The following is a 22,809-nucleotide window of genomic DNA, read 5'->3' as shown; positions in this document are numbered from 1 at the left end:
TTTCATTCATTGTTGTTGTGTTTTCTAGGTTGGTCATGTTAGCAGCTGGCAACCTAGAGCAGGGTTTCCCAAATTCGGTCCTGCCCCCCTCCCCCCCTAAAAAACTTCATGAATTGGTTATTTGAATCAGCTGTGTAGTGCTAGGGCAAAAACCTAAACCTGCACCTAAAGGACCACTGCAGAGGGAGCTCAATATGACCATAATATGGGCCATATTATGTTCCAATATGGATGAAAATAAAGAAATGCACCACCCAAATACGTTAAAGATGTATTTATTTAATTTTGGAAAATTTGCGTCACCTTGTACAATTACTCTACTTTCGTCCATTTCTTAAAACATCATGACAGACACTGAAGTGCTGAAACATAATTGCATTTTATATTTCACATATGATGAGAGGACAAGACGAGTACACATTCTATTTTTGAATAGAAAAGGTAAAGGCAAGACTACTTCCTGGCTATTCCCCACAGAGCTGTGTATGTTCCATAGAGCACATACTAACATCTACAGCAGAAAAATGCTGTCTTGTCATTCTGCTACAGCCTCCTGCTTTTCAGTCCCACCCCTCTACACAGAGAGCAGGGGCCTGTTCAAATGCATCCTTCCTACCTTCCTTTAGATAATTACTGATATCTATGAGATTAGCCCTCGTCAGACCAGTGATTTCCACAAGGATGGAAGCATTGTAAAAGTATTAAAACAGGCCCAAGTCTTGTGCTCTATTGTACCAGGTACACCAGGGTGTCTCCTATGTCCACGCTGAGGCCATTGTCTGTCATGAGGACCTTCCTGTCAGCCAGGCAGATGCCGAAGGAGGACTTGTCAGAGATAGGCAGCTTGCCCTGCTCCTCCCTCCCCAGGATGGGAACCTGGCGAGGCCCCAAGACAGGGTCCTCAAAGCGCATTAGCTTCACTTTGGACAGGTCTGCAAGGGGACAGGAAGACCTTGTAAATGCTTAACTTCAAATCAGGTCTACAGGACATAACAGGAGACATGTTGAACAGCTAATTGTATGATCAGAAGTTACTGTATGGAAACTAAGAGTAGGGTACTCATCTAATTACTACTAGACAAACAATTAGTACAGCTAAACGAACAATGTATACTCCCTCAGTAAAACTAACTTTAAAAGTGAACTCAAGGAAACCGCAATAGCCCAGGGCAGGCTATTAACAAACCATGATAAAATATGGTTCAATTACACGGTATCAATAGGAAAGCAGTGAAGTCGCAAGGTCTTTAGGGGTTTAATAATATACCTTTAATGAATCTGTTGACTTTGGATAGTCTGCGGATGATGCTGTCTCTGCTGTCGCCCTGTCGGATGTCAATGGTGGTGGTGAAGAGACCGTTGGATGGCTGGGGGTTGAGCAGGGACACTGCCACACCCGGCTAGGGGACACAAATACACAGCTCACTGGTCTGAACTAAATGCATCATTCATCAAGTGTTCAAATCATTATACAGACATACAGTACCAGTCAAAAGTTTGGACACACCTACTCATTCCAGGGTTTTTCTTTATTTTAACAATTTTTCACATTGTAGAATAATAGTGAAGAGATCAAAACTATGAAATAACACATATTGAATCATGTAGTAAGCAAAAGTGTTAAACAAATCAAAATATATTTTATATTTGAGATTATATTTTGAGCCACTCTTTGCCTTGATGACAGCTTTGCACACTCTTAGCATTCTCTCAACCAGCTTCATGAGGTAGTCACCTGGAATGCACTTCAATTAACAGGTGTGCCTTGTTCAAAGTTAATTTGTGGAATTTCTTTCCTTCTTAATGCGTTTGAGCCAATCAGTTGTGTTGTGACAAGGTAGGTGCAGAACATAGGCCTATTTGGTAAAAGACCAAGTCCATATTATGGCAAGAACAGCTCCAATAAGCAAAGAGAAACGACAGTCCATCATTACATTAAGACACAAAGGTCAGTCAATACGGAAAATTACAAGAACTTTGAAAGTTTCTTCAAGTGCAGTCGCAAAAACCATCAAGCGCTATGATGAAACTGGCTCTCATGAGGACCGCCACAGGAAAGGAAGACCCAGAATTACCTCTGCTGCAGAGGATAAGTTCATTAGTTACCAGCACCTCAGCCCAAATAAACGCTTCACAGAGTTCAAGTAACAGACATCTTAACATCAACTGTTCAGAGGAGACTGCGTGAATCAGGCCTTCATAGTCAAATTGCTGCAAAGAAACCACTACCAAAGGACACCAATAAGAAGAAGAGACTTGCTTGGGCCAAGAAACACGAGCAATGGACATTAAACTGGTGGAAATCTGTCCTTTGGTCTGATGAGTCCAAATTTGAGTTTTTTGGTTCCATCCGCGGTGTTTTAGTGAGACGCAGAGTAGGTGAACGGGTGATCTCCGCATGTGTGGTTCCCACCGTGAAGCATGGAGGAGGTGGTGTGATGGTGTGGGTGTGCTTTGCTGGTGAAACTGTCTGTGATTTATTTTGAATTTTAGGCACACTTAACCAGCATGGCTACCACAGCATTCTGCAGCGATACGCCATCCCATCTGGTTTGCGCTTAGTGGGACTAACATTTGTTTTTCAACAGGACAATGACCCAAAACACACCTCCAGACTGTGTAAGGGCTATTTGACCAATAAGGAGAGTGATGGAGTGCTGCATCAGATGACCTGGCCTCCACAGTAAACAGACCTCAACCCAATTGAGATGGTTTGGGATGAGTTGGACCGCAGAGTGAAGGTAAAGCAGCCAACAAGTGCTCAGCATACGTGGGAATTCCTTCAAGACTGTTGGAAAAGCATTCCAGGTGAAGCTGGTTGAGAGAATGTGTGTGCAAAACTGTCATCAAGGCAAAGGGTGGCTACTTTGAAAAATCTCAAATATATTTTGATTTGTTTAACACTTTTTTTGGTTCCTACATAATTCCATATTTGTTATTTAATGTCTTCACTATTATTCTACAATGTAGAAAATAGTAAAAATAAATTAAAACCCTTGAAAAAACCCAGTGTCTGAAAATAAAGAAATAAAAAGGTATTTCTCAAAACTATGTTGATGCAACTATAATGATGCAATGAGCATCTACAATTTGCCAGCTGTTTCTCTGTATGGAGGGCTGCTCAAGCAGAAATAGTGGCAGGATTTACTTCGGATCTGAAGACACTGAACGGTTTCCCTGGGCAACAGTCCTCCTTTATTTTGTCATCCGCCTCTGATGCGAACACCACATCTATCTGATCAAGCTAGGGATGAAAAGAGGAGAAGGAGGAAGAGCGATAGAGAGAAAGATTGAGGGAGAAACGATTAACACAGCAGTTTAATATTTGATAGGGCCAGTGTGACATGCAGTGTGTGTTTGGAGCGCTGTGAATTCATACTGTGGTGAACAGGGGGAGTGCAAATAAAAGAGAGGTGGCATTAGCCTGAAATCCTGATGCGATTGGCACTGCTGCAAAGTTACCCTGATTGCACATTCAAGGCAACGGTTGTTGTTTCAATTGAGACTGGCTACAGAGGGGATCACAAACTAGATACAGTTAGTTAGACGTCCTGGTGTGCCAATAAATGCCTCTAAATAAACATCACAGGCTGGCTGAATCACTCTAGTCAATATGGGAGTTAATACAGTAGTAATAAAGTACACATCTCTAGTGGTGACTTAGCTTGGATGGATAATGAATGAGGAGGTTAGATTGATAAAACACAAAGGGCTGTATGGCATATAAAAATAGCTGCATTCTACTCTCGAGGTGAGGGATAGATTGACAGGCAAACTAAAAGAGAAGTCAACAGGAACAAGGGATGTTTAAAAACAAAGGCTTGTTGGATGTATGCACTTGTTTCAGTGATTACCAGGGGGCTAGGAGTTAGAGAATTAATATCAGGTTGTAGAGCCTATTCTCCACAACTTATTCCATGAAACATGCAGTGCTGGGAGAAAGTGAGGGAAGTGTATTTGGTGTACCTCCAGAGAGTTAGTCAGATAAACTATGTTCTCCAGCAGCACGGCTCGCTCGTCAAACTCCAGTTCCAGGTCCAGAACCCTGGCACCATTCTTTTCCAGGTTTTCCTGAGAAACACAACACACACACACAGCAGTTAGCCTTAATGTCCTCACGTTCACATCCACTTGTTTGACATACAGTACGGTTTTACAGTCCCAACACAGGCAATCATCTGGCTTGGAAGATTTTGTTTGTTTGATCACTTTGGCACAGCCATACGTCTAGCAATACACCATGCTAAGCTCTGAACCACTGATCAAGGATAGCAAATCACTGTTGTGCTGCCCCTGTATGAATACAAGTGATCTAATGAAGGATACCCTGTCCTCAATGTGCTTACTAACTGTACAGAGAGATGTTTTTTATTTGTATTAGTCTCCTTGTGAGAATGCAGAGCCTGGCAGAGGTCAGCCTATAACTGTGTTATAGTGAGACCCCCCCACCCCCACAGAGTACAGACCAGGGCCCTGGGGTGAGGAAAAGGGCCAACCCTCCTGTCCTCAGACTCACCTTGATCATGGCCACGAATGGCATCACTCTCTTCATGTACTTTTTGAGCTCCGGCAGGGCACCAAGCTCCATGGCAATGACCTTGTTATCAGGCAGAGCTCCCTTGTTGCTCTGAACACACACAGGGAAGAACAAACACACACAAGGAACACGCACGCACAGGGGGGAGAGTGTCAGAGTCTATCATCAGGGGGATTCCAGGTTGTCAGCAGAATTACATTATCTGCTTTTGGGCAGATCACAGCAGGGTCTCTCCATTCTGTAGCAACTCCTCCCAAAAACAACAGGAGGGAACATCTTGAACTCACATACATTTTATAACTATCTATTTCTAAAAAGACTAAGGATATGTCTCAAATGGCACCCTATTCCCTATATAGTGCACTACTTTAGACCAGAGCCCTATAGGACCCAGCCTATGGGCACTGGTAAAAGGTAGTGCACTACATAGGGAATAGGGTGCCATTTGGGACTTAAAAACCTAGTTGAGTCAGGTTCATAGTGGATAGTGGATTCTTTCCCCCAGATTCCCTCGGTCTGCCTTGTATGATTCCCTATCAAGCAGATTCCTGGGGGTTGGTACTTGCCTTGTAGTGTTTTCCCAGCAGCGAGAGAGCGCTGTGCTGCCAGGAGGGGTACGTCTTGGCCACGTAGATGGTGCAGTGGGAGGGCTTGGCCGGGGGCTTCACGTCGCCCTTCTGTTGAGGGGAGGGATGGGCACAGACACACAGACAGAAAACAGAGAGCTCAGTCAGTCTGCAGTAGCCTGCTAGTACTGTTCCAGTCTTATTAAACAACAGCAGTAGCGTTACCCTGGCTGCGATGCTCATCAAAGCAGGCAGTCCTGATCCAGCCTGACATCCATTATCGCACCGCCTGGGTTAACATGACATGACTGAGAAAAGTCACTCTAGTTAATGCTGCCAAGCCTACTCTCTGCTCCGTTATACAAGATCACCATCTGCTGAAACCTATCTGCAGTATTCATTGTCCCCCTCTAAAAGCTACTGTGTGAACTAGTCTCAGTGCCAAGTGGAGCTGGGCAGCCGTGAACTCATTTTACATGACAGCTGAGCAGGGCGGCAGGTAGCTTAGTGGGTAAGAGCGTTGTGCCAGTAACCGAAAGGTCGCTGGTTCTAATCCCCGAGCCAACTAGGTGAAAAATCTGTCGATGTGCCCTTGAGCAAGGCACTTAACCCTAATTGCTTCTGTAAGTCGCTCTGGATAAGAGCGTCTGCTAAATGACTAAAAAAAAAAAAAAAAAAATCTCTTCTAGTTACCATGCTGGACACTTTGCCATCACGCTCTTTTTTTTCTCTCTTCTCAGATGAGTAGTGGAGGGTGTGTGTGAACCATACATTAAATATGTCTAGTCCCCATGGTAGGATGCTACAGCTAGTCTAATGGTCTCTAAATATGTCTCTTTGAAGTAGAGCGGTTCTCACTGATGGTCACTAAGGGCTCGATTCAATCCGTATCGCAGAAGTTCAGCATTATAGTGCGATTGAAATGTATAGGTAATTTCCGATTGAGTCCTGGCTGAAAGTATACAACTTCAAATGTTGTTGTAAAAAACAAGGACAACTCCAATAAAATCTATGAAAGAGAGCGCTTTCAAGTTGTTAATAATATACTCCTTTGCCATAGAATTACATATAGCCACAACCATATATGAATTATAGGATATCTGTGCTCCCTGCTGCCTCCAGGCACTTACTAATGGAAACTCAGGGTTGAAATATAAAACAAATATAACATACTGATCTGCATGTCAAAATGTAGACAAGGTTGAAAAAACATACATGCTAGAAGATAAGAATATATAGCGCTCCGCCATACATGCATGTCAATAAAACAGCCTACTACACACTGATAGGCTATAACTTCAGGCTCACATTTTAACTGTCTAGGACTGCAGAGAGAGAGAGCTCATTGGTCTCTGCAGTGCTGTGAGAACATGACTAAACAATGAGATCTAAATGTCACTATTGCGTAATGGCTGCACAACTTAGTGAGATTTGCCTGTGGCCAACGCTGGTATATTCATGGTTTAATGAAGAGACTTGTTTTCTGGCTCACTGTGCTCTGTGAAAGGGAGAAGATTCTGCAGGACTATTATGTCCCATTTAACAACTAGGCTATTCATCAACACTAACCACAAAAGGTACATTTCAAAACTTAGTTCAGCTCCATAAAGCACTTAGACATTAATATTCACTCACTCTATTACTGTGGTACTGGTATAAACGTTTTGTCATTGCAATAAAATGGCTAGTTCCCAGTTGGCTGTTGTGCCCAGATCTCTCCGCACCTTGGCAGAGCACGGAGCGTTAATGTGACCTTGCTCTAGTGGGGCTGCAAGTAGCTCTAGGTCTTACCTTGCTCTTGGGGGGTGCCAGGTAGGCCTTGAGGCGTATTCTCAGGTCATGGGCTGTCTCCATGACGTACTGAGAAGAGCGCATCAGCACCTCGTCTACTGGACCTGCCACGGGCCACAATGCTTTCATCAGAGAGACAGTCTGGGGGAGAGAGGATGGGGCATTATGGTGATATTTATGTCCACGACAACCTTTTTTTGGGGGGGTTGTGGTTCCAACTTGAGTAGGGAAAGCTGATTCTACATCCTTTAATTAAAGCAAAAAGTTACAGGACTACGAAAAGGGAAACTGTATAGAAAATATAGTTACAGTATGTACATGCATAACCTATTCAAATGTGTTGATATTCGGAAACAAAGTACAGCCTTTCATTTACATTTACATTTTAGTCATTTAGCAGACGCTCTTATCCAGAGCGACTTACATGAGCAATTAGGGTTAAGTGCTTGCTTAATGGCACATCGACAGATTTTTCACCTAGTCAGCTCGGGGATTAGAACCAGCGACCTTTCGGTTACTGGCACAACGCTCTTACCCACTAAGCTACCTGCCGCCCTCAAGGTTCTGATATGGACGCATGGCCTTTAGAGGTTGTCATATTGTGAGCCCTTACCTTGCCCATGAGACCCCAGGTGTGTTCACAGAGGTGTGGGCAGATGGGGGCCAGCAGCAGGGTCTGCTTCTCAATGAACTGGAACACCAGGTCCCGGTGCATCCCCTCGATGGCCAGCTCCCTGTACTTATCCTTGGCCGCCTGCCAGGACACACACGCACAGAGTTTAGGGTCTCATCACCGGTGATTGGGAACACTGCACACAGCCCAAACACTGACAGATGTCAGATTGTTACCTGGAACTCAAAGAAGCCGCTCTTCAACGCCTCCTTGTACATCATCCTCTCATAGTGCTGCTCTGTCTTGATGATGCCTGCATTCATGTCACTGAACAGGGGGAAAGAAGTCAACAAGTCTTAGAACTATGCTACGGTCAGACATTTCTCCTCGCTGGAGATCTATTAGTTGAAGTTTGGATGACGATTCCACACTAATTTAGTCTCATTGGACATTGTAAAGTACTGCACCTGGCAAACACGCGGTCATTGAAGGTGTCGGCTGGCCCGGTCCTTAGGTTGTTCTGATTGGCTATCATCTCCTTGACCCACTCCACCCAGGTGTAGAGGCGCAGGATGCCAGCGTCGGCCATGGCCTCCACAAAGTTAGCGTCTTCCACTGTGTCTCCCGCGTCCGCCAGGGCCATGCGCATCCCTGGGCAAAGGCACACACAACATGGTAAGACTGTGTTTAACACTCAGGGCACACACACACAAACACACTGTATTACAGCCGCACTGCTAGAAACAAGCACTTCGACACTAAAAGCTGAGTTTTAGCAATTTGTATAATGATGCATAATAACAGTCAGAGCTTCACAAAATGTCCCCTCCATCCCCCCTCCTGTCTTCTACAAAAGTATGTGAAGGCAGTCCAACTTCTACATAAATAACCAGAACGAAGCACTCAGCCTCAGGCATGGCATCAACTGAAAATGACTCATCTCCCATCACCACTCTGGGACAGATGGTATCAAGTAGGAAGAGGTGGTCAAAAGGAAGGCAGGAGACGCCATCCCCACTGCTCTGCTCCCCCTTCCTCTTCCTCAAATAAAGCAAGCCACCCTCCCATCAGAGGAGAAATAGAAGGAAACATACAGAAGTAAAGAATGACTAATTGATTATGCTAATGACTTCCGGAGAAAAGTCTAAAATAACGACTGTTCCTCTCATAAAGCTTCCTAGTAATTAGGAAGCATTGCGTTAAGAGGCTGGAATGCTTACCGTCAGCAGAGAACTTGGCGATGGCATCACTCAGAGTGAGGAAATTGCCCGTGGATTTAGACATCTGATGAATAAAACACAGACGTTTGGAGGATCACACACACACACTTGTTGTGTAAGACACTGACGTCTTCAGACAACATCAAACACACCGCTCCCATCATCCCAGAGCAGGAGACAGAGAAAAAGGAGAGTTCATTGCAGTTAACAAAATCAATTTTTGAGAAGGAAAAAGGGAAAACGCACCTTTTCAGAGTTCAATAACAGGTGACCATTGGCTCGGACTGCCTGCGGCCATTTTCCGCTGTGTACACAAAGATAATCTCCATCAAATTCAAAGGAATCTTTGGAGAGATTGTCTTACCACCCATACAATCTGCACAGCGCCTTACCCATAACTGGTTAGACCCTGCAGTGAATTTCCATTAGGCTTAAAGCTGGGCGATATGGACAAAAATCCATATCGCAATAAATGTACTGAATTATCACAATAACGATAAGTTGAACGATAAGTTTATAACAATGTGCAACAGTTACTTTTTTATATTACCCTTAAAACTACTACTTTGAATGTTGTGGCTACAATTGTCTCGTTTCATTTCAAACTCTACTAAAGGCTACTTATCGTTATTATTGATATCAGTAAAACGATAAACGGTCGGTTCAGTCGGTTTTGATAATTTATGGATTATCGTCCCAGCTCTAGCTTTCCTACAATGTACATCGGATTCAGTCTTTTACGATTATTACGTCACACTGTGCGATGTTACCAAATTATCTTGATATCAACCTGGACAGATTGTACGATTTGCTTCAGTTTTGTCGTCACATTCTGTGATTGGCTTGCGAGGCTACGTCAGCCAACGTAGACCAGGTCAACTGCAGCAGTGTATTTTATCTGCACGTGCTAGCACCAGTAGCGCAAGCCTCTCTATGCTTATGTGCAAGTGAAGTGAGTTCGGAAAAACTGAAAGTATGCATCTTCAAAAAAGTTTTCACATACAAACTTCATATGTCCGAACTCAGAATCAAATAGACTTCCCAAAAATAACATGGCCGCTGTGCTAGAATGTTTATTTTGACTGGCGATTTTGTGCATTTATCAAAATCCGATCAGGTAGCCTTATTTCAGATGTGGCATGTAAACAAGATCATTAGGGAAATCGTTCTTCTTGCAAAGCATGTAAACGTTTAAATCGAAACTATTATATTAATACCTGACTTGTACCCCTGCTGCAGCCCTAGCACCAGAGAGAGGCAGGTAGGCGGGTGGTTCGTCTCACCTGTCGTTGGGCCACATGGCCACGTGGTTGTACAGGTAATAGGACAGGTGGTTGGGCACCAGGTCCTTCCCAGACACACGGGCATCAACGGGGTACCAGTACTCAAACTCCCTCCTCAGCCTCTGCAGGTGCTCCTTGGGGATGTCCGTCTTGGGGAAGGGAGAGCTCTTAAAGAAAATGAAGTCCCACACCTCCCTGGTCATCTGCTCTGGCCTTACAGAGAGAGAGCACAGGCACAGACTCAAGATTATGAAGTGGCCCCAATAGTACTGTATCTATAACCAACTATCGGGCAATAGCAAGGGATTTAAAACTCTGGCACAGTGCATTTGTCCTCTTCCTCGAAAAGGTATGCATGTGCAAAACAGTACATTATGATCATATACATCTCCAACTACTACAATACAAACTTTCTCCTTTGCAATAATGTGTTGAAAAGGACATCCGAACGTGCTATAATGTCTTCCGTCTGCATCTACAGATGCCTATTGCCACTAAATAAGAAGACCATGTGAGAGTAGAGTGGCGCATACTTGATCCCTAGAGGCGAGGGTCCCTGTCCGTTGAGCACTCCCCCCTGGAGGAAGTGAGCCACGGTGTAGTAGGCCATGTAAATGGTTGAGTCAGACAGGGACTCGATCAGCCACTGCTGGTCCCATGGCAACCTTGTACCTATGGCAACAAGCACACGGGACAAAAAAAGGAAGAAAGAAAAACACTCAACCACCTAGTGTGAACGGTAAGGGATATGCTTATCATATCATTACTATGGCTTAACATGCTGAGTCCACCAATGAAATGGAAAACCGATCATTAAGCATGTGAAACGTGTCCTTCCTGCAGTTTGGCACATGACTTACTAAAACACGCTTCTTTATTGTGGGTATTTTGTCTCCATCTTAAGCCCATGCAAATCACCTCACTTTTACACCATCCCAAAAAGCCTCTGAATGGTTACTGATGGTCTCAAAAGACGTGCTCTGGACGTGAGATGTCCCAGAATGTTTTCTGACAATGTGACTACCTAGGGCTCGAGTTACAGACTATATTTTAAAGCTATAACTAGGCCCAGAGTTTTGTCAGGTCACATGGTCAGTAAAACCTCCTGGCTCTGCACAGAACCCGCTGTGCTGTGACACCAAACTCCACGGAGCCTGCCGCGTATCCCCTGTCCCCCTCCCCATGTCACCCTCCTCCTCAACCCCCCGTCACCCTCCTCCTCAACCCCCCGTCAATCTCTTCCTCAACCCCCCGTCAATCTCTTCCTCAACCCCCCGTCACCCTCCTCCTCAACCCCCCGTCACCCTCCTCCTCAACCCCCGTCACCCTCCTCCTCAACCCCCTCTCAATCACTTCCTCAACCCCCGTCAATCTCTTCCTCAACCCCCCGTCAATCTCTTCCTCAACCCCCCGTCAATCTCTTCCTCAATCCCCCGTCAATCTCTTCCTCAACCCCCCGTCACCCTCCTCCTCAGCCCCCCGTCACCCTCCTCCTCAGCCCCCCGTCACCCTCCTCCTCAGCCCCCCGTCACCCTCCTCCTCAACCCCCCGTCACCCTCTTCCTCAACCTCCCGTCACCCTCTTCCTCAACCCCCCGTCAATCTCTTGCTCAACCCCCCGTCAATCTCTTCCTCAACCCCCCGTCACCCTCCTCCTCAGCCCCCCGTCACCCTCCTCCTCAACCCCCCGTCACCCTCTTCCTCAACCTCCCGTCACCCTCTTCCTCAACCCCCCCGTCACCCTCCTCACCCAGGCCGTAGGTACGAGAGCAGGCGTGCTCCTGGAGCCAGTCCAGAGTGGCCTCAAAGTTCTTCCTCGTCTCATCACAGAACCTAAAGAGTAAAACACATACAGGAAGCACAGTTTGAACATAGTCGCATTGACCAGATGGACACACAGCCAACGAAATCCTCAACACACTGACACGTTACTTTGACAAGGAGCTTGTTAGCGGTGGCAGAGTATAATCACTGAAGAGAGCTGGGGTAGTTGAGCAACAGAACAGCGGAATAACTCACGTCTCCAGTGGCTTCAGGCATTCCATGGCCTGCTGCTTCCATTCTTTGTCTCCATAATCCAGATACCTGTCAGACGGACACCACCTACTTTAAGAATTTAGCTCAGAAATGTTCAGTTTCTCTAATAATTACCCTTAGAGACTTGCCTATGCTGTCCGGTAGCCTTGGATCCACACTGAATATCGCTCCGTTTCACCATTGTTTCAGTGAATATATATATATACACAATACAGAAAAACTGCAATAATCAGTGTGTATTTTCAGGCTAGCTTTCAGAGGCTCCCATCAGGCCCACACACTCACCACTGGTCGCATAGTGCCACCACACACTCGTCTGCAGAGCGTGACATCACCTGCTTCTCTGGCTCCATGTAGATCAAAGCTTGGCCCTGGAACATTGGTAGAGATACAGGTTTGAAAACAGAGAGACATATCAATGAAACATATCAAACACATCATACATGTCAGAGAAAGAACCAACATTAGCATACAGCCCACATTGTAAACAAACAACATAGTTGCAGAGAATAAACATGAACGCAATAAATAGATTGGTATCAAAATAATTGATTTCAACCAGGGTACCTTCTCCACCATCATCTTCTGGATGGGTTTCTTGACATCCTGCACCTTTTGGCCCTTGTAGCCTTCAACTAGCATGATCTGAGAAAAGAAAAATCAGAGAATATGTGGATGATGATTTTTCATATACTATTGTATGTTGTTGTATACCTCTGATGCACATCTATAGCCCTCAATATCCATAACTGTCCAACGGGGATAAATAAAGTTGTATTGTATTACATGTATGCATAGTTGAGATGTTACGTGTAGCCATTAGGACTCACCCCTTCATAGAAGCCCTTGAGGTAGACCTTCTCCTTGGCCTCTGCCAGCTTCTCACGGTCATTTTGGCTCTGGATCTTCAACTCGTCACACACCAGAGGAGCAGACATGTTCCCATAGCCAGGGATCTCAATGATGGGCACCTGGAGAAGTAGGGCAGCAGTGAATATTAGGCACACACTGCACTGTCTGATAATTTAGGATCAGATAAAGGATGTGAGAGGCAAGGGTGTCAGTGTGACTTCAGCTTACTGGCTCAAAAGGTAGGACCATCTTGTCTTCGATACCATATTTCTCTCTCAGGGCCTATAAGAGGAATCCAAGCGATCTCCAATTAATTCAATGACCAAAACACATATGTTGCAATGCATAGGTTAACTAAAATAGACCAGTAGCCACAAACGAGTTTTGTACAGTTAGTACTGTTAGTGTCACCTGTTTCTTTTTGATATCCCTGAGGGCAGCGATGTCATCAGGTGCATCGGACGGTACGCTGGTGACAATTCCAGTGCCTGGGAGTCACAAAACAAGTGGACCTAAGTCACATGACAAACACAACCAACAACATCTACAAACACAAGAAATGCCCCTGCTGTGGCCTCAGAGAATGTCATTGCCTTCTCTATCAAACACAGGATGTTGTGCATTAGAGAGAGAACAAAGCCATAGATATCTGTATTCTGACATTTCAATTCAGTCAGACCATATTGATGCAGATGCATCAATGCCTGGAGCAAAGCGGACCAAAATAATTAATTGTAATGACTCATAGCAAAAGTGGCAATCCAAGAGCAATGCTGTGTGAGTTGTGTGCAGCATCCCCTCAGGTGTACATCAGTAACTGTCACCGAACTTGTCTGTCAGCCCTGCATTAAAGAAAATTAATAAATAAAAAAGTAGACCAGTTTAATTTAAGGACCAAAAAATACACCGCTGTGACATATAGATGTACCGATTCCATGGCACATGTTTTATGACCTGAAACACAAAACGACGCCGGATTCAAAACGTATAATTTTTCAATTTAAATTATTATACAAAATTCTTGCAACCAATAGAATGTTATATATATATATAGGGGGTTTACAACCATCCCAGCTTTGCAGATTTTGCTGTGAAGAGAATCATTAGATCATTTGTTTTGGTACTGTCCATATGTAGCTTGTTTTTGGTCACAGGTTCAGGAATGGCTGAAGAATTGCAACATTTACCTGGAGCTAACTCTGCAAATAGCACTGCTGGGTGATTTGAAAAATCATAGTCAAATCGATCAATAATATAATAATACTCTTAGCAAAAATATTTCTTTAATTTACAATCTGTAGAAACAATGAGAAAGGTTCAGAACTTTGTGAAACATCACAGCACAGTAAAAAAAAACACAAAAAAACTGGATGGTGTTCTGAGATAGATGGGAGGGGTTGAGGGTAGCTGAAGGATGGCCCTAAAATCAAACAAAAGATAACTATTGTAAAATAAATGTATATACAGTGCATTCGGAAAGTATTCAGACCACTCACCTTTTTCCACTTTGTTATATTGCAGCCTTATTCTAAAATGGATTAAATGATTTTGTCCCCCTAATCAATCGACAAACAATACCCCATAATGACAAAGTGAAAACAGGTTTTTAGAAATGTTTGCAAATGTATTACAAATAAAAAACAGAAATACCTATTTTACATAAGTATTTAGACCCTTTGGTAAGAGACTCGAAATTGAGCTCAGGTGCATACTGTTTCCATTGATCATCCTTGAGATGTTTTTACAACTTGGAGTCCACCTGTGGTAAATTAAATTGATTGGACATGATTTGGAAAGGCACACACCTGTCTATATAAGGTCCCACAGTTGGCCCAGCGTCGTCCGGGTTTGGCCGGTGTAGGCCGTCATTGTAAATAAGAATTTGTTCTTAACTGACTTGCCTAGTTAAATAAAGGTAAAATAAAAAATAAAATAAAAAAGGTCCCACAGTTGATAGTGCATGTCAAAGCAAAAACCAAGCCATGAGGTAGAAGGAATTGTCCATTAGAGCTCCGAGACAGGATTGTGTCAAGGTTCAGATCTGGGGAAGGGTACCAAAACATTTCTGCAGCATTGAAGGTCCCCAAGAATACGGTAGCCTCCATCATTCTTAAATGGAAGAAGGTTGGAACCACCAAGACCCTTCCTAGAGCTGGCTGCCTGGCCAAACTGAGCAATTGGGGGAGAAGGGCCTTCGTCAGGGAGGTGACCAAGAACCCGATTGTCACTATGACAGAGCTCTAGAGTTCCTCTGCGGAGATGGGAGAACCTTCCAGAAGGACAACCATCTCTACAGCACTCCACCAATCAGGCCTTTATGGTAGAGTGGCCAGACAGAAGCCACTCCTCAGTAAAAGGCACATGACAGACCGCTTGGAGTTTGCCAAAAGGCACATAAAGGACTCTCAGACCAAGATTCTCTGGTCTGATGAAACCAAGATTCAACTCTTTGGCCTGAAAGTCAAGCATCACGTCTGGAGGAAACCTGGCACCATCCCTATGGTGAAGCATGGTGGTGGGAGCATTATGCTGTGGGGATGTTTTCAGCGGCAGGGACTGGGAGACTAGTCAGGATCGAGGGAAAGATGAACATCGCAAAGTACTGAGAGATCCTTGATGAAAACCTGCTCCAGAGCGCTCAAGACTTCAGACTGGGGCGAAGGTTCACCTTCCAAAAGGACAACAACCCTAAGCACACAGCCAAGACAACACAAGAGTGGCTTCGGGACAAGTCTCTGAATGTCCTTGAGTGGCACAGCCAGAGTCTGGACTTGAACCTGATCTAACATCTCTGGAGAGACCTGAAAAAGCTGTGCAGCGACGCTCCCCATCCAGCCCGACAGCGCTTGAGAGGATCTGCAGCGAAGAATGGGAGAAACTCCCTGATATTACGTCTTTTATACAGGATTAGTTAATGTTAGATATTATGAACTGCATAGGACATTCCATGTATTTATTTATGTCACTGTTGGGTGCCAGAAGGTATGCAGGCCAAGGAGGTCTAGGGGGCCCACTTGTGTTAATCTTAGAATGAGTACGTGATGGAATATCTTTATTAGGGTGCAAGCTGACTGGGTTGAAAGATGATACTATTGTTGTTGGGAGTGACACTCAATAATGGCTGGCAACTGTTGGATGGAATTAGCTTACAAAGCCGTATATAAACAGAGATTTTGTCATTCAGATAACGAGGTGCAACTTACTTATGCTGAATCCGGTTCTGTAATATTAAATACTTGGTACCAACTCTCCATCGAAGTGTTTAACTATTCTCTTGCACCTGAATTACTTGATACCGGAGAAAATCATCAAAACACTCCCCAAATACAGGTTTGCCAAGCTTGTAGCGTCATACCTAAGAAGATTCGCTGCCAAAGGTGCTTCCACAAAGTACTAAGTAAAGGGTCTGAATACTTATGTAAATGTGATGTTTTCTTTTATCAATTTGCAAAAATGTCTAAACCTGTTTTTGCTTTGTCGTTATGGGGTATTGTGTGTAAATTGATGAGAGAAGAATACAATTTAATCAATTTTAGAATAAGGCAGTAACGTAACAAAATGTGGAAAAGGTCAAAGGGTCTGAATACTTCCCGAATGCACTGTAGAATGTATAAGCTGGAAGTAGAAGCCTAAGTGTTGTTGTCCATTAGTTTACTTCAATTAGGGGAGGAGTGGTAGGGTTAGGGGAAAATAATAAAGGAAGATATATACAAAAAAAATATATATATATATATATATACACACACACAGTTGAAGTCGGAAATTTACATACACATTAGGCAAAAAAATTTAACTCAGTTTTTCACAATTCCTGACATTTAATCCTAGTAAAAATTCCCTGTCTTAGGTCAGTTAGGATCACAACTTTATTTTAAGAATGTGAAATGTCAGAATAATAGTAAAGATAATGATTTCTTTCAGCTTTTATTTATTTCATCACATTCCCAGTGGATCAGAAGTTTACACTCAATTAGTATTTGGTAGCATTGCCTTTAAATTGTTTAACTTGGGTCAAACGTTTCAGGTAGCCTTCCACAAGCTTCCCACAATAAGTTGGGTGAATTTTGGCCCATTCCTCCTGACAGAGCTGGTGTAACTGAGTCACGTTTGTAGGCCTCCTTGCTCGCACACGCTTTTTTATGGCGGTTTTGGAGCAGTGGCTTCTTCCTTGCTGAGCGGCATTTCAGGTTATGTCGATATAGGACTCGTTTTACTGTGGATATAGACACTTTTGTACCTGTTTCCTCCAGCATCTTCACAAGGTCCTTTGCTGTTGTTCTGGGATTGATTTGCACTTTTTGCACCAAAGTACGTTCATCTCTAGGAGACGGAACGCGTCTCCATCCTGAGCGGTATGACGGCTGCGTTGTCCCATGGTGTTTATACTTGCGTACTATTGGTTGTACAGATGAACGTGGTACCTTCAGGCGTTTGGAAATTGCTCCCAAGGATGAACCAGACTTGTGAAGGTCTACAATTTTTATTCGGAGGTCTTGGCTGATTTATTTTGATTTTCCCATAATTTCAAGCAAAGAGGCACTGCGCTTGAAGGTAGGCCTTGAAATACATCCACAGGTACACCTCCAATTGACTCAAATGATGTCAATTAGCCTATCAGAAGCTTCTAAAGCCATGACATCATTTTCTGGAATTTTCCAAACTGTTTAAAGGAACAGTCAACTTAGTGTATGTAAACTTCTAACCCACTGGAATTGTGATACAGTGAATTATAAGTGAAATAATCTGTCTGTAAACAATTGTTGAAAAAATTACTTGTGTCATGCACAAAGTAGATGTCCTAACCGACTTGCCAAAACTATAGTTTGTTAACAGGAGATTTGTGGAGTGGTTGAAAAACAAGTTTTAATGACTCCAACCTAAGTGTATGTAAACTTCCGACTTCAACTGTATGTATGTATGTATGTATGTATGTATATATATATATATACACACACACAAAAAGGAAATGATGCAGGTAATTACATTGATGGAAGCCACAATCTGCAATATTAAAGCTGATCTACCCCCTAATAAAAAAGAAAAATTATAAAAGTAACCGTCATCGTTGTACTCCATTTCAGCAATGTTTACTGTGCTCTACAATGACTTATGGCTCCCTCACTTTAGTTCTTCAAAAGGAGGAGGAATGCCTCAAGGCCTGTCTCAATCTACTGGAGCAGAGACAGGACGGATGTAGTTAAAAAGCTGTATTTGGAGCATTCTCAAGACTTTATTCAAATACCTTTGTCCTCCTTGATGGTAAGCATGGGCAGAGCATAGATGGTCCGGTAAGACGTTAGCGGGGCACTAAGAGCACATCCAAGAATATCCTACAGAGAAGGTAAAAATACATTTACCAATATGAGTGTGTGTGGTCAAACTCATAAAGTGTGCACTGTGTGCGTGTGTCAGAGGGTACTCAGGCTATATAAGTTACATGATTGCGGCATAAGTGTGTGTGTGCAGACACTTACACATAAGGATGTAATTTAAATGTGCACACCTTTCCCAGCACATCCATGATCACTGTAACCTTGCCGTTCTCCTTGGTGAAGCCTTGGTAAGACATGTTCCTAGCCGACCTCCTTGTGCTAATGAACACGTCTCCACTGGCCATCTCAAAGGCTATGTACTTGATGTCAGGATGGACCCAGCAGTTAGTCTGGCCAAACATGGTCTCTGGTCTGAGAGTAGCTGCCACCAAGAAGATGTTCTTGCCTTTAAGACCACTGAGGGTAACAGGGGAACAGTTTTCAGAAGAGTATTTGCAGAAGGTGGAAGGAAGTCTTTCCCCAAGTAGCAACAAATGTTACCTGCTATGAGGACAAACTGCTATGTCTAAAATGTAACAAAGTTGATTGTATATAATATCAATGACAATGTAGGTCATGCTAAAAATATAGTATGTCTAGTCTGCTACATACAGTACCTTAGTTTTGCAGGGTAGGGCTCTACAACCTTCATCTTGATGAGGGTATACTCCTGTGGTCCAACTCCCTAGAATGTAAAGACTTTATTACAGAGCTGCAGTCACACAACAGAGGGACACACCTCATTGAGATTATGTCCCTGCCATCCAGGACATCTATTACAGGCAGTGTCAGAGGAAGTCCCTAAAAATGGTCTAACTCCAACCACCCAAGTCATTGACGGTTCCCTCTGCTAGAGCACGTCAAGTGGTACCGATGCACCAAGTCTAGAACCAACAGGACCCTGAACAGCTTCTACCTCCGAGCCATAAGACTACTAAATCGTTAGTTAAATAATTAACCAAATAGCTACCCGGACTATCTGCACTGTTCCTTTTTGCACTACATTTTTGACTCATCACATACGCTGCTGCTACTGTTTATTATCTGTCACTTTATTCCTAGTTATATGTACATATCTACCTCAATTACCTCGTACCCCTGCACATCGACTCGGTACGGGTACCCCGTGTATATAGTATACTTTTCTATTCTTTCTCAATATTCTTTCTCTCTGCATTGTTGTGAAGTAAGTAAGTAAGCATTCCATTGTTACCTGTTGTTTCCGAAGCATGAATAAAATGTCATGTAGTGGCCAGAAAATCTTACCTCTCCAGTCTGCCTGTCATGGTCCATACATGGCTGTCCATCTTTTGGAGAGTAGATGGTATACCTGCAAAAGGTAATAGAATGTAATTCAATGTAATAATGCTACAAGGCTTATGCATTACATGGTTATAATAACCCTTTCCAAGTTCTAAACATACCTTTTACCAAACTTGATTTTCTTCCTCTCTTTCAGGGTGATGAACTGCCACTTCACGAAGGAGTCGTAGAAAGGGTTGACATCGGTTGTGATGAAGGAGCGTCGCCAGTCCACCTGTAATATAATTATGCTTAAGAACCTGGACAGCACCTGAAATACTTTTTCAAAGTGAACTGATGCATGGTTGTTGATCTGTACATTTAGGTCTGAATCTTAACTTGTGACACACACATTTAACTTTCAAATAATCATACATTGATGTCAATGGGAGATTTGCAGGAAAATTCGTTACAAACAGAGATCTCAAGTTAGGATTCAGTTATCAAACAAATGTATGTCTATTAGTTAAAGTGTAGAAAGTAACACAGTGTGGTCAAAGACTTTGTAACTTAGTTGTAGTCAAGATCAATGTTCCCTCTAAGCTGTGCGCAGGCGCGCAGTAGCCCAAGACTGCCGCCTGCCGAGCAGAAGAAATATTAGCCCACAAAAAGAAGCACGAGACTGAACTCAACTTTCTAGAGCAGTGGTCACTACCGGTCAATCGCGATGGTTAAGGCAACTGCATATACCGGTAACATTATTTGATAACTGGTTAGATGCCGTTATGCATTTCCCAAAATGTGCTTTACTTTAATGTATTTGTAAGCTAGGTGTTGATAGCAACTGGCTGACTCAACTGGCTGGTAGGGCTAACGTTAGCAGGCTAATAGGGCTAACGTTAGCAGGCAAGTTGGCTAGCAACCTTGCAAGCTAATTTGTAACAATGAATTCATAAACTATTTGCTTGTAAATTGTCTGAACATTTTATTGAAACCAGTAGTAATGAGTGCAAACTATTTGGTTTAATTTGAAGTTATACATTACGTTATTTCTGTTGGAGTTTACAGTATAGGGAATAGGCTGGCTTGCCGCGCCCTCCATATTATTCACACCACGCAAAAACATTTCCCGGCATGACATTGGCATTTTGATCGGTTTTATGTAATAACTTGAAAAATAGAAAAGTGAGGTGTAACTTTGCATTCTGACTTTTAAATGCATATACTAATACAAATCCATATGTTATGTTTTTGCTACCTACCCTTTAACATCAGGATTCCTGGTACAGTATAAAAGAAACAAGCTCAGTTTACTGGTTTCTTGTCATTATCACTCACCTTTACACCCATCATCTTCAGGTCTTTCACAGCCAGGGGTGGGAAGTACTCCAGCCAGTGCTCCGCATTGGCAAATGGCACTATCTCCATGTCACTCAACCCCAGAGACTTCATAATTTCCCACTGGAACTTTGACCCTCCAGCCTTTGCCACTGCTTTGCTCTGATGATCACACACAAGGGATTACAATGAGATTACATGGTGAATGAATGGGAACAATTTCCCCCAAGCACATGAGTAGTGCAGAGGATCAATTGAAATTTGCATCAAAAGTTCACCTTTTTGCCCTTAGCTTTGTCCTTGATGATGAACTCATCTGCAAACTTGGGCTTTTCTTCTTCCTCCTCCTCCTCATCCGGAAACTGTGGTGGGTTGCCGTAAACCTCCATCTCTCTCTTCAGCTTGTCTGCACAGGCCTGTGGATTAAAATACATTTTTCTGTTTCTCTTTTCTCTTTAATAATTGCCAACCATGACCATGTATGATGTACACAGCAAGCAAGGGATTAAGAGTAACTCACTTTGATTGGCATTCCTGTACAATGGAACCCAAATGGAAATAGGCATTGCTTCCCTTTCAAGCGCTGGAAACCAACAGCAAACTACAAAGAAATAAACACAGACATGTGAGCAAAGTGTAAAATGAATCTTTCACAGAGGATCTTGAAGACTTACATTTAGTACTATAAGTCAAATCTATATAAATCTTACCTCGCACTTCGAAAGGCAGAAAGTATGACCAAGATGCAGCCTTCCATTCATGTAAGGGTAGGGGAAGTTGACAAAGTACTTGTTTTTGCTACAAAGGAGAGGGTGGTACATTAGAACTAGGTTGGGAAAAGTGGGCATGAAAACTAAAATAGAGAGTTGATGATCATAACAACAACAGTCCCAGTAGACTTACTTTGTGCTTTCCCCAATAGTGGTGGGTGCATCACAATCAAATGTGCTTTCCTTCTCCCATTTCTGCTGGATTTCCTCCTCTATCTTTCTGAGGAAGTCCAACTTTGCTGTTCCCTTTCGCTCCTAAAATCAATGTAATGTATAATTTAAATGTACATGTATTATTATTATCAAACAACATCAAATAGGCGTCAGCATTCGACGTATCAGCCGCACATGATGAATTCAACCATAGAAGAGGTTAACTAGATAGCCAGACGTAGCTCTCCTGCCGCTGACTAGTGTCGTCTTTTCTAAGTAGCTTCTAGCTAGCAAGCGAGTTCAAGTTAGCTAATGCTAATGCAGCTAAGTACTAGCTAACAAAGTAGTTGGCTAGCTATGCATAATATGACTCGCATTAAACCTGAAAAACATCATACATGCAAAAGTGGAGTAAGTAGCCACGACATACCGTCATTTTGATTCAGAAAAATACAGAAAACGGTCAAGACTGAAAATATGTCAAGAAAACCCACGCCACCAGCTTCGGCACTTGGCTGATGACGTGTACACTACTGCAATGGACTGCTAATTCACACCACGCAGACTTCTGGGAGATGTAGTATAAGCGAGTGCCCATTCACAGCAAATGGATGCAGACTACTTTCTCTGGAGTACAAAAAGACAATCAGAATATTCAACACATAGGACATATATTTTAGTCATTTAGCAGACGCTCTTATCCAGAGCGACTTACAGGAGCAATTAGGGTTAAGTGCCTTGCTCAAGGGCACATCAACAGATTTTTCACCTAGTCAGCACGGGGATTAGAACCAGCGACCTTTCGGTTACTGGCACAACGCTCTTAACCACTATGCTACCTGCCGCCCATATATATGACAATGAGTGAGTGACAAGGAGTTGGAATGATGGCACAAACAGACTTGCACTCAAGCTAGAGACAACTAGCTAGCCTACATTTGCTTTGCCATGGAGTTTTGGGTCATTATTCTCTCATTTACTGCAGTTGTTATTTTAAAGATTTCAACATATTTATGCTTTTTTTGTTTGTTAATCATAATTAGACCAGTGAAGCCACAGGTGGCTACTGGTCCCTGCACTGAAAAACAGTAGAGAT

At 43.2% G+C, this 22,809-nt stretch overlaps 1 protein-coding gene across 1 annotated transcript; it reads right to left on the bottom strand.

Annotated features, from left to right (window-relative positions):
- Positions 1-259: 259 nt before the first annotated feature.
- LOC121574039 (leucine--tRNA ligase, cytoplasmic) lies at positions 260-22,236 on the bottom strand. Its single transcript, XM_041886577.2, has 32 exons — positions 22,144-22,236; positions 21,694-21,815; positions 21,501-21,588; positions 21,311-21,391; positions 21,069-21,206; positions 20,791-20,952; positions 19,635-19,747; positions 19,477-19,540; positions 18,828-18,895; positions 18,402-18,627; positions 18,141-18,228; positions 13,310-13,386; positions 13,127-13,180; positions 12,877-13,017; positions 12,614-12,691; positions 12,332-12,417; positions 12,029-12,094; positions 11,760-11,842; positions 10,544-10,682; positions 10,011-10,223; positions 8,974-9,031; positions 8,728-8,791; positions 7,975-8,158; positions 7,744-7,834; positions 7,508-7,648; positions 6,895-7,035; positions 5,104-5,214; positions 4,517-4,627; positions 3,967-4,071; positions 3,149-3,244; positions 1,268-1,400; positions 260-932 (listed from the first exon to the last, which is right to left on the bottom strand). The coding sequence occupies exons 1-32, from the start codon at positions 22,147-22,149 to the stop codon at positions 727-729; spliced, it is 3,534 nt and encodes a 1,177-aa protein (XP_041742511.2). The 5' UTR covers positions 22,150-22,236; the 3' UTR covers positions 260-726.
- Between the last annotated feature and the right edge of the window lie 573 nt (positions 22,237-22,809).

Source organism: Coregonus clupeaformis, chromosome 9 (assembly GCF_020615455.1).
Source record: "Coregonus clupeaformis isolate EN_2021a chromosome 9, ASM2061545v1, whole genome shotgun sequence".
In the NCBI taxonomy this organism is placed as follows: Eukaryota; Metazoa; Chordata; class Actinopteri; order Salmoniformes; family Salmonidae; genus Coregonus; species Coregonus clupeaformis.
Note: the sequence above shows the minus strand (reverse complement) of the source record. Positions and strands in the feature narration are given on the sequence as shown.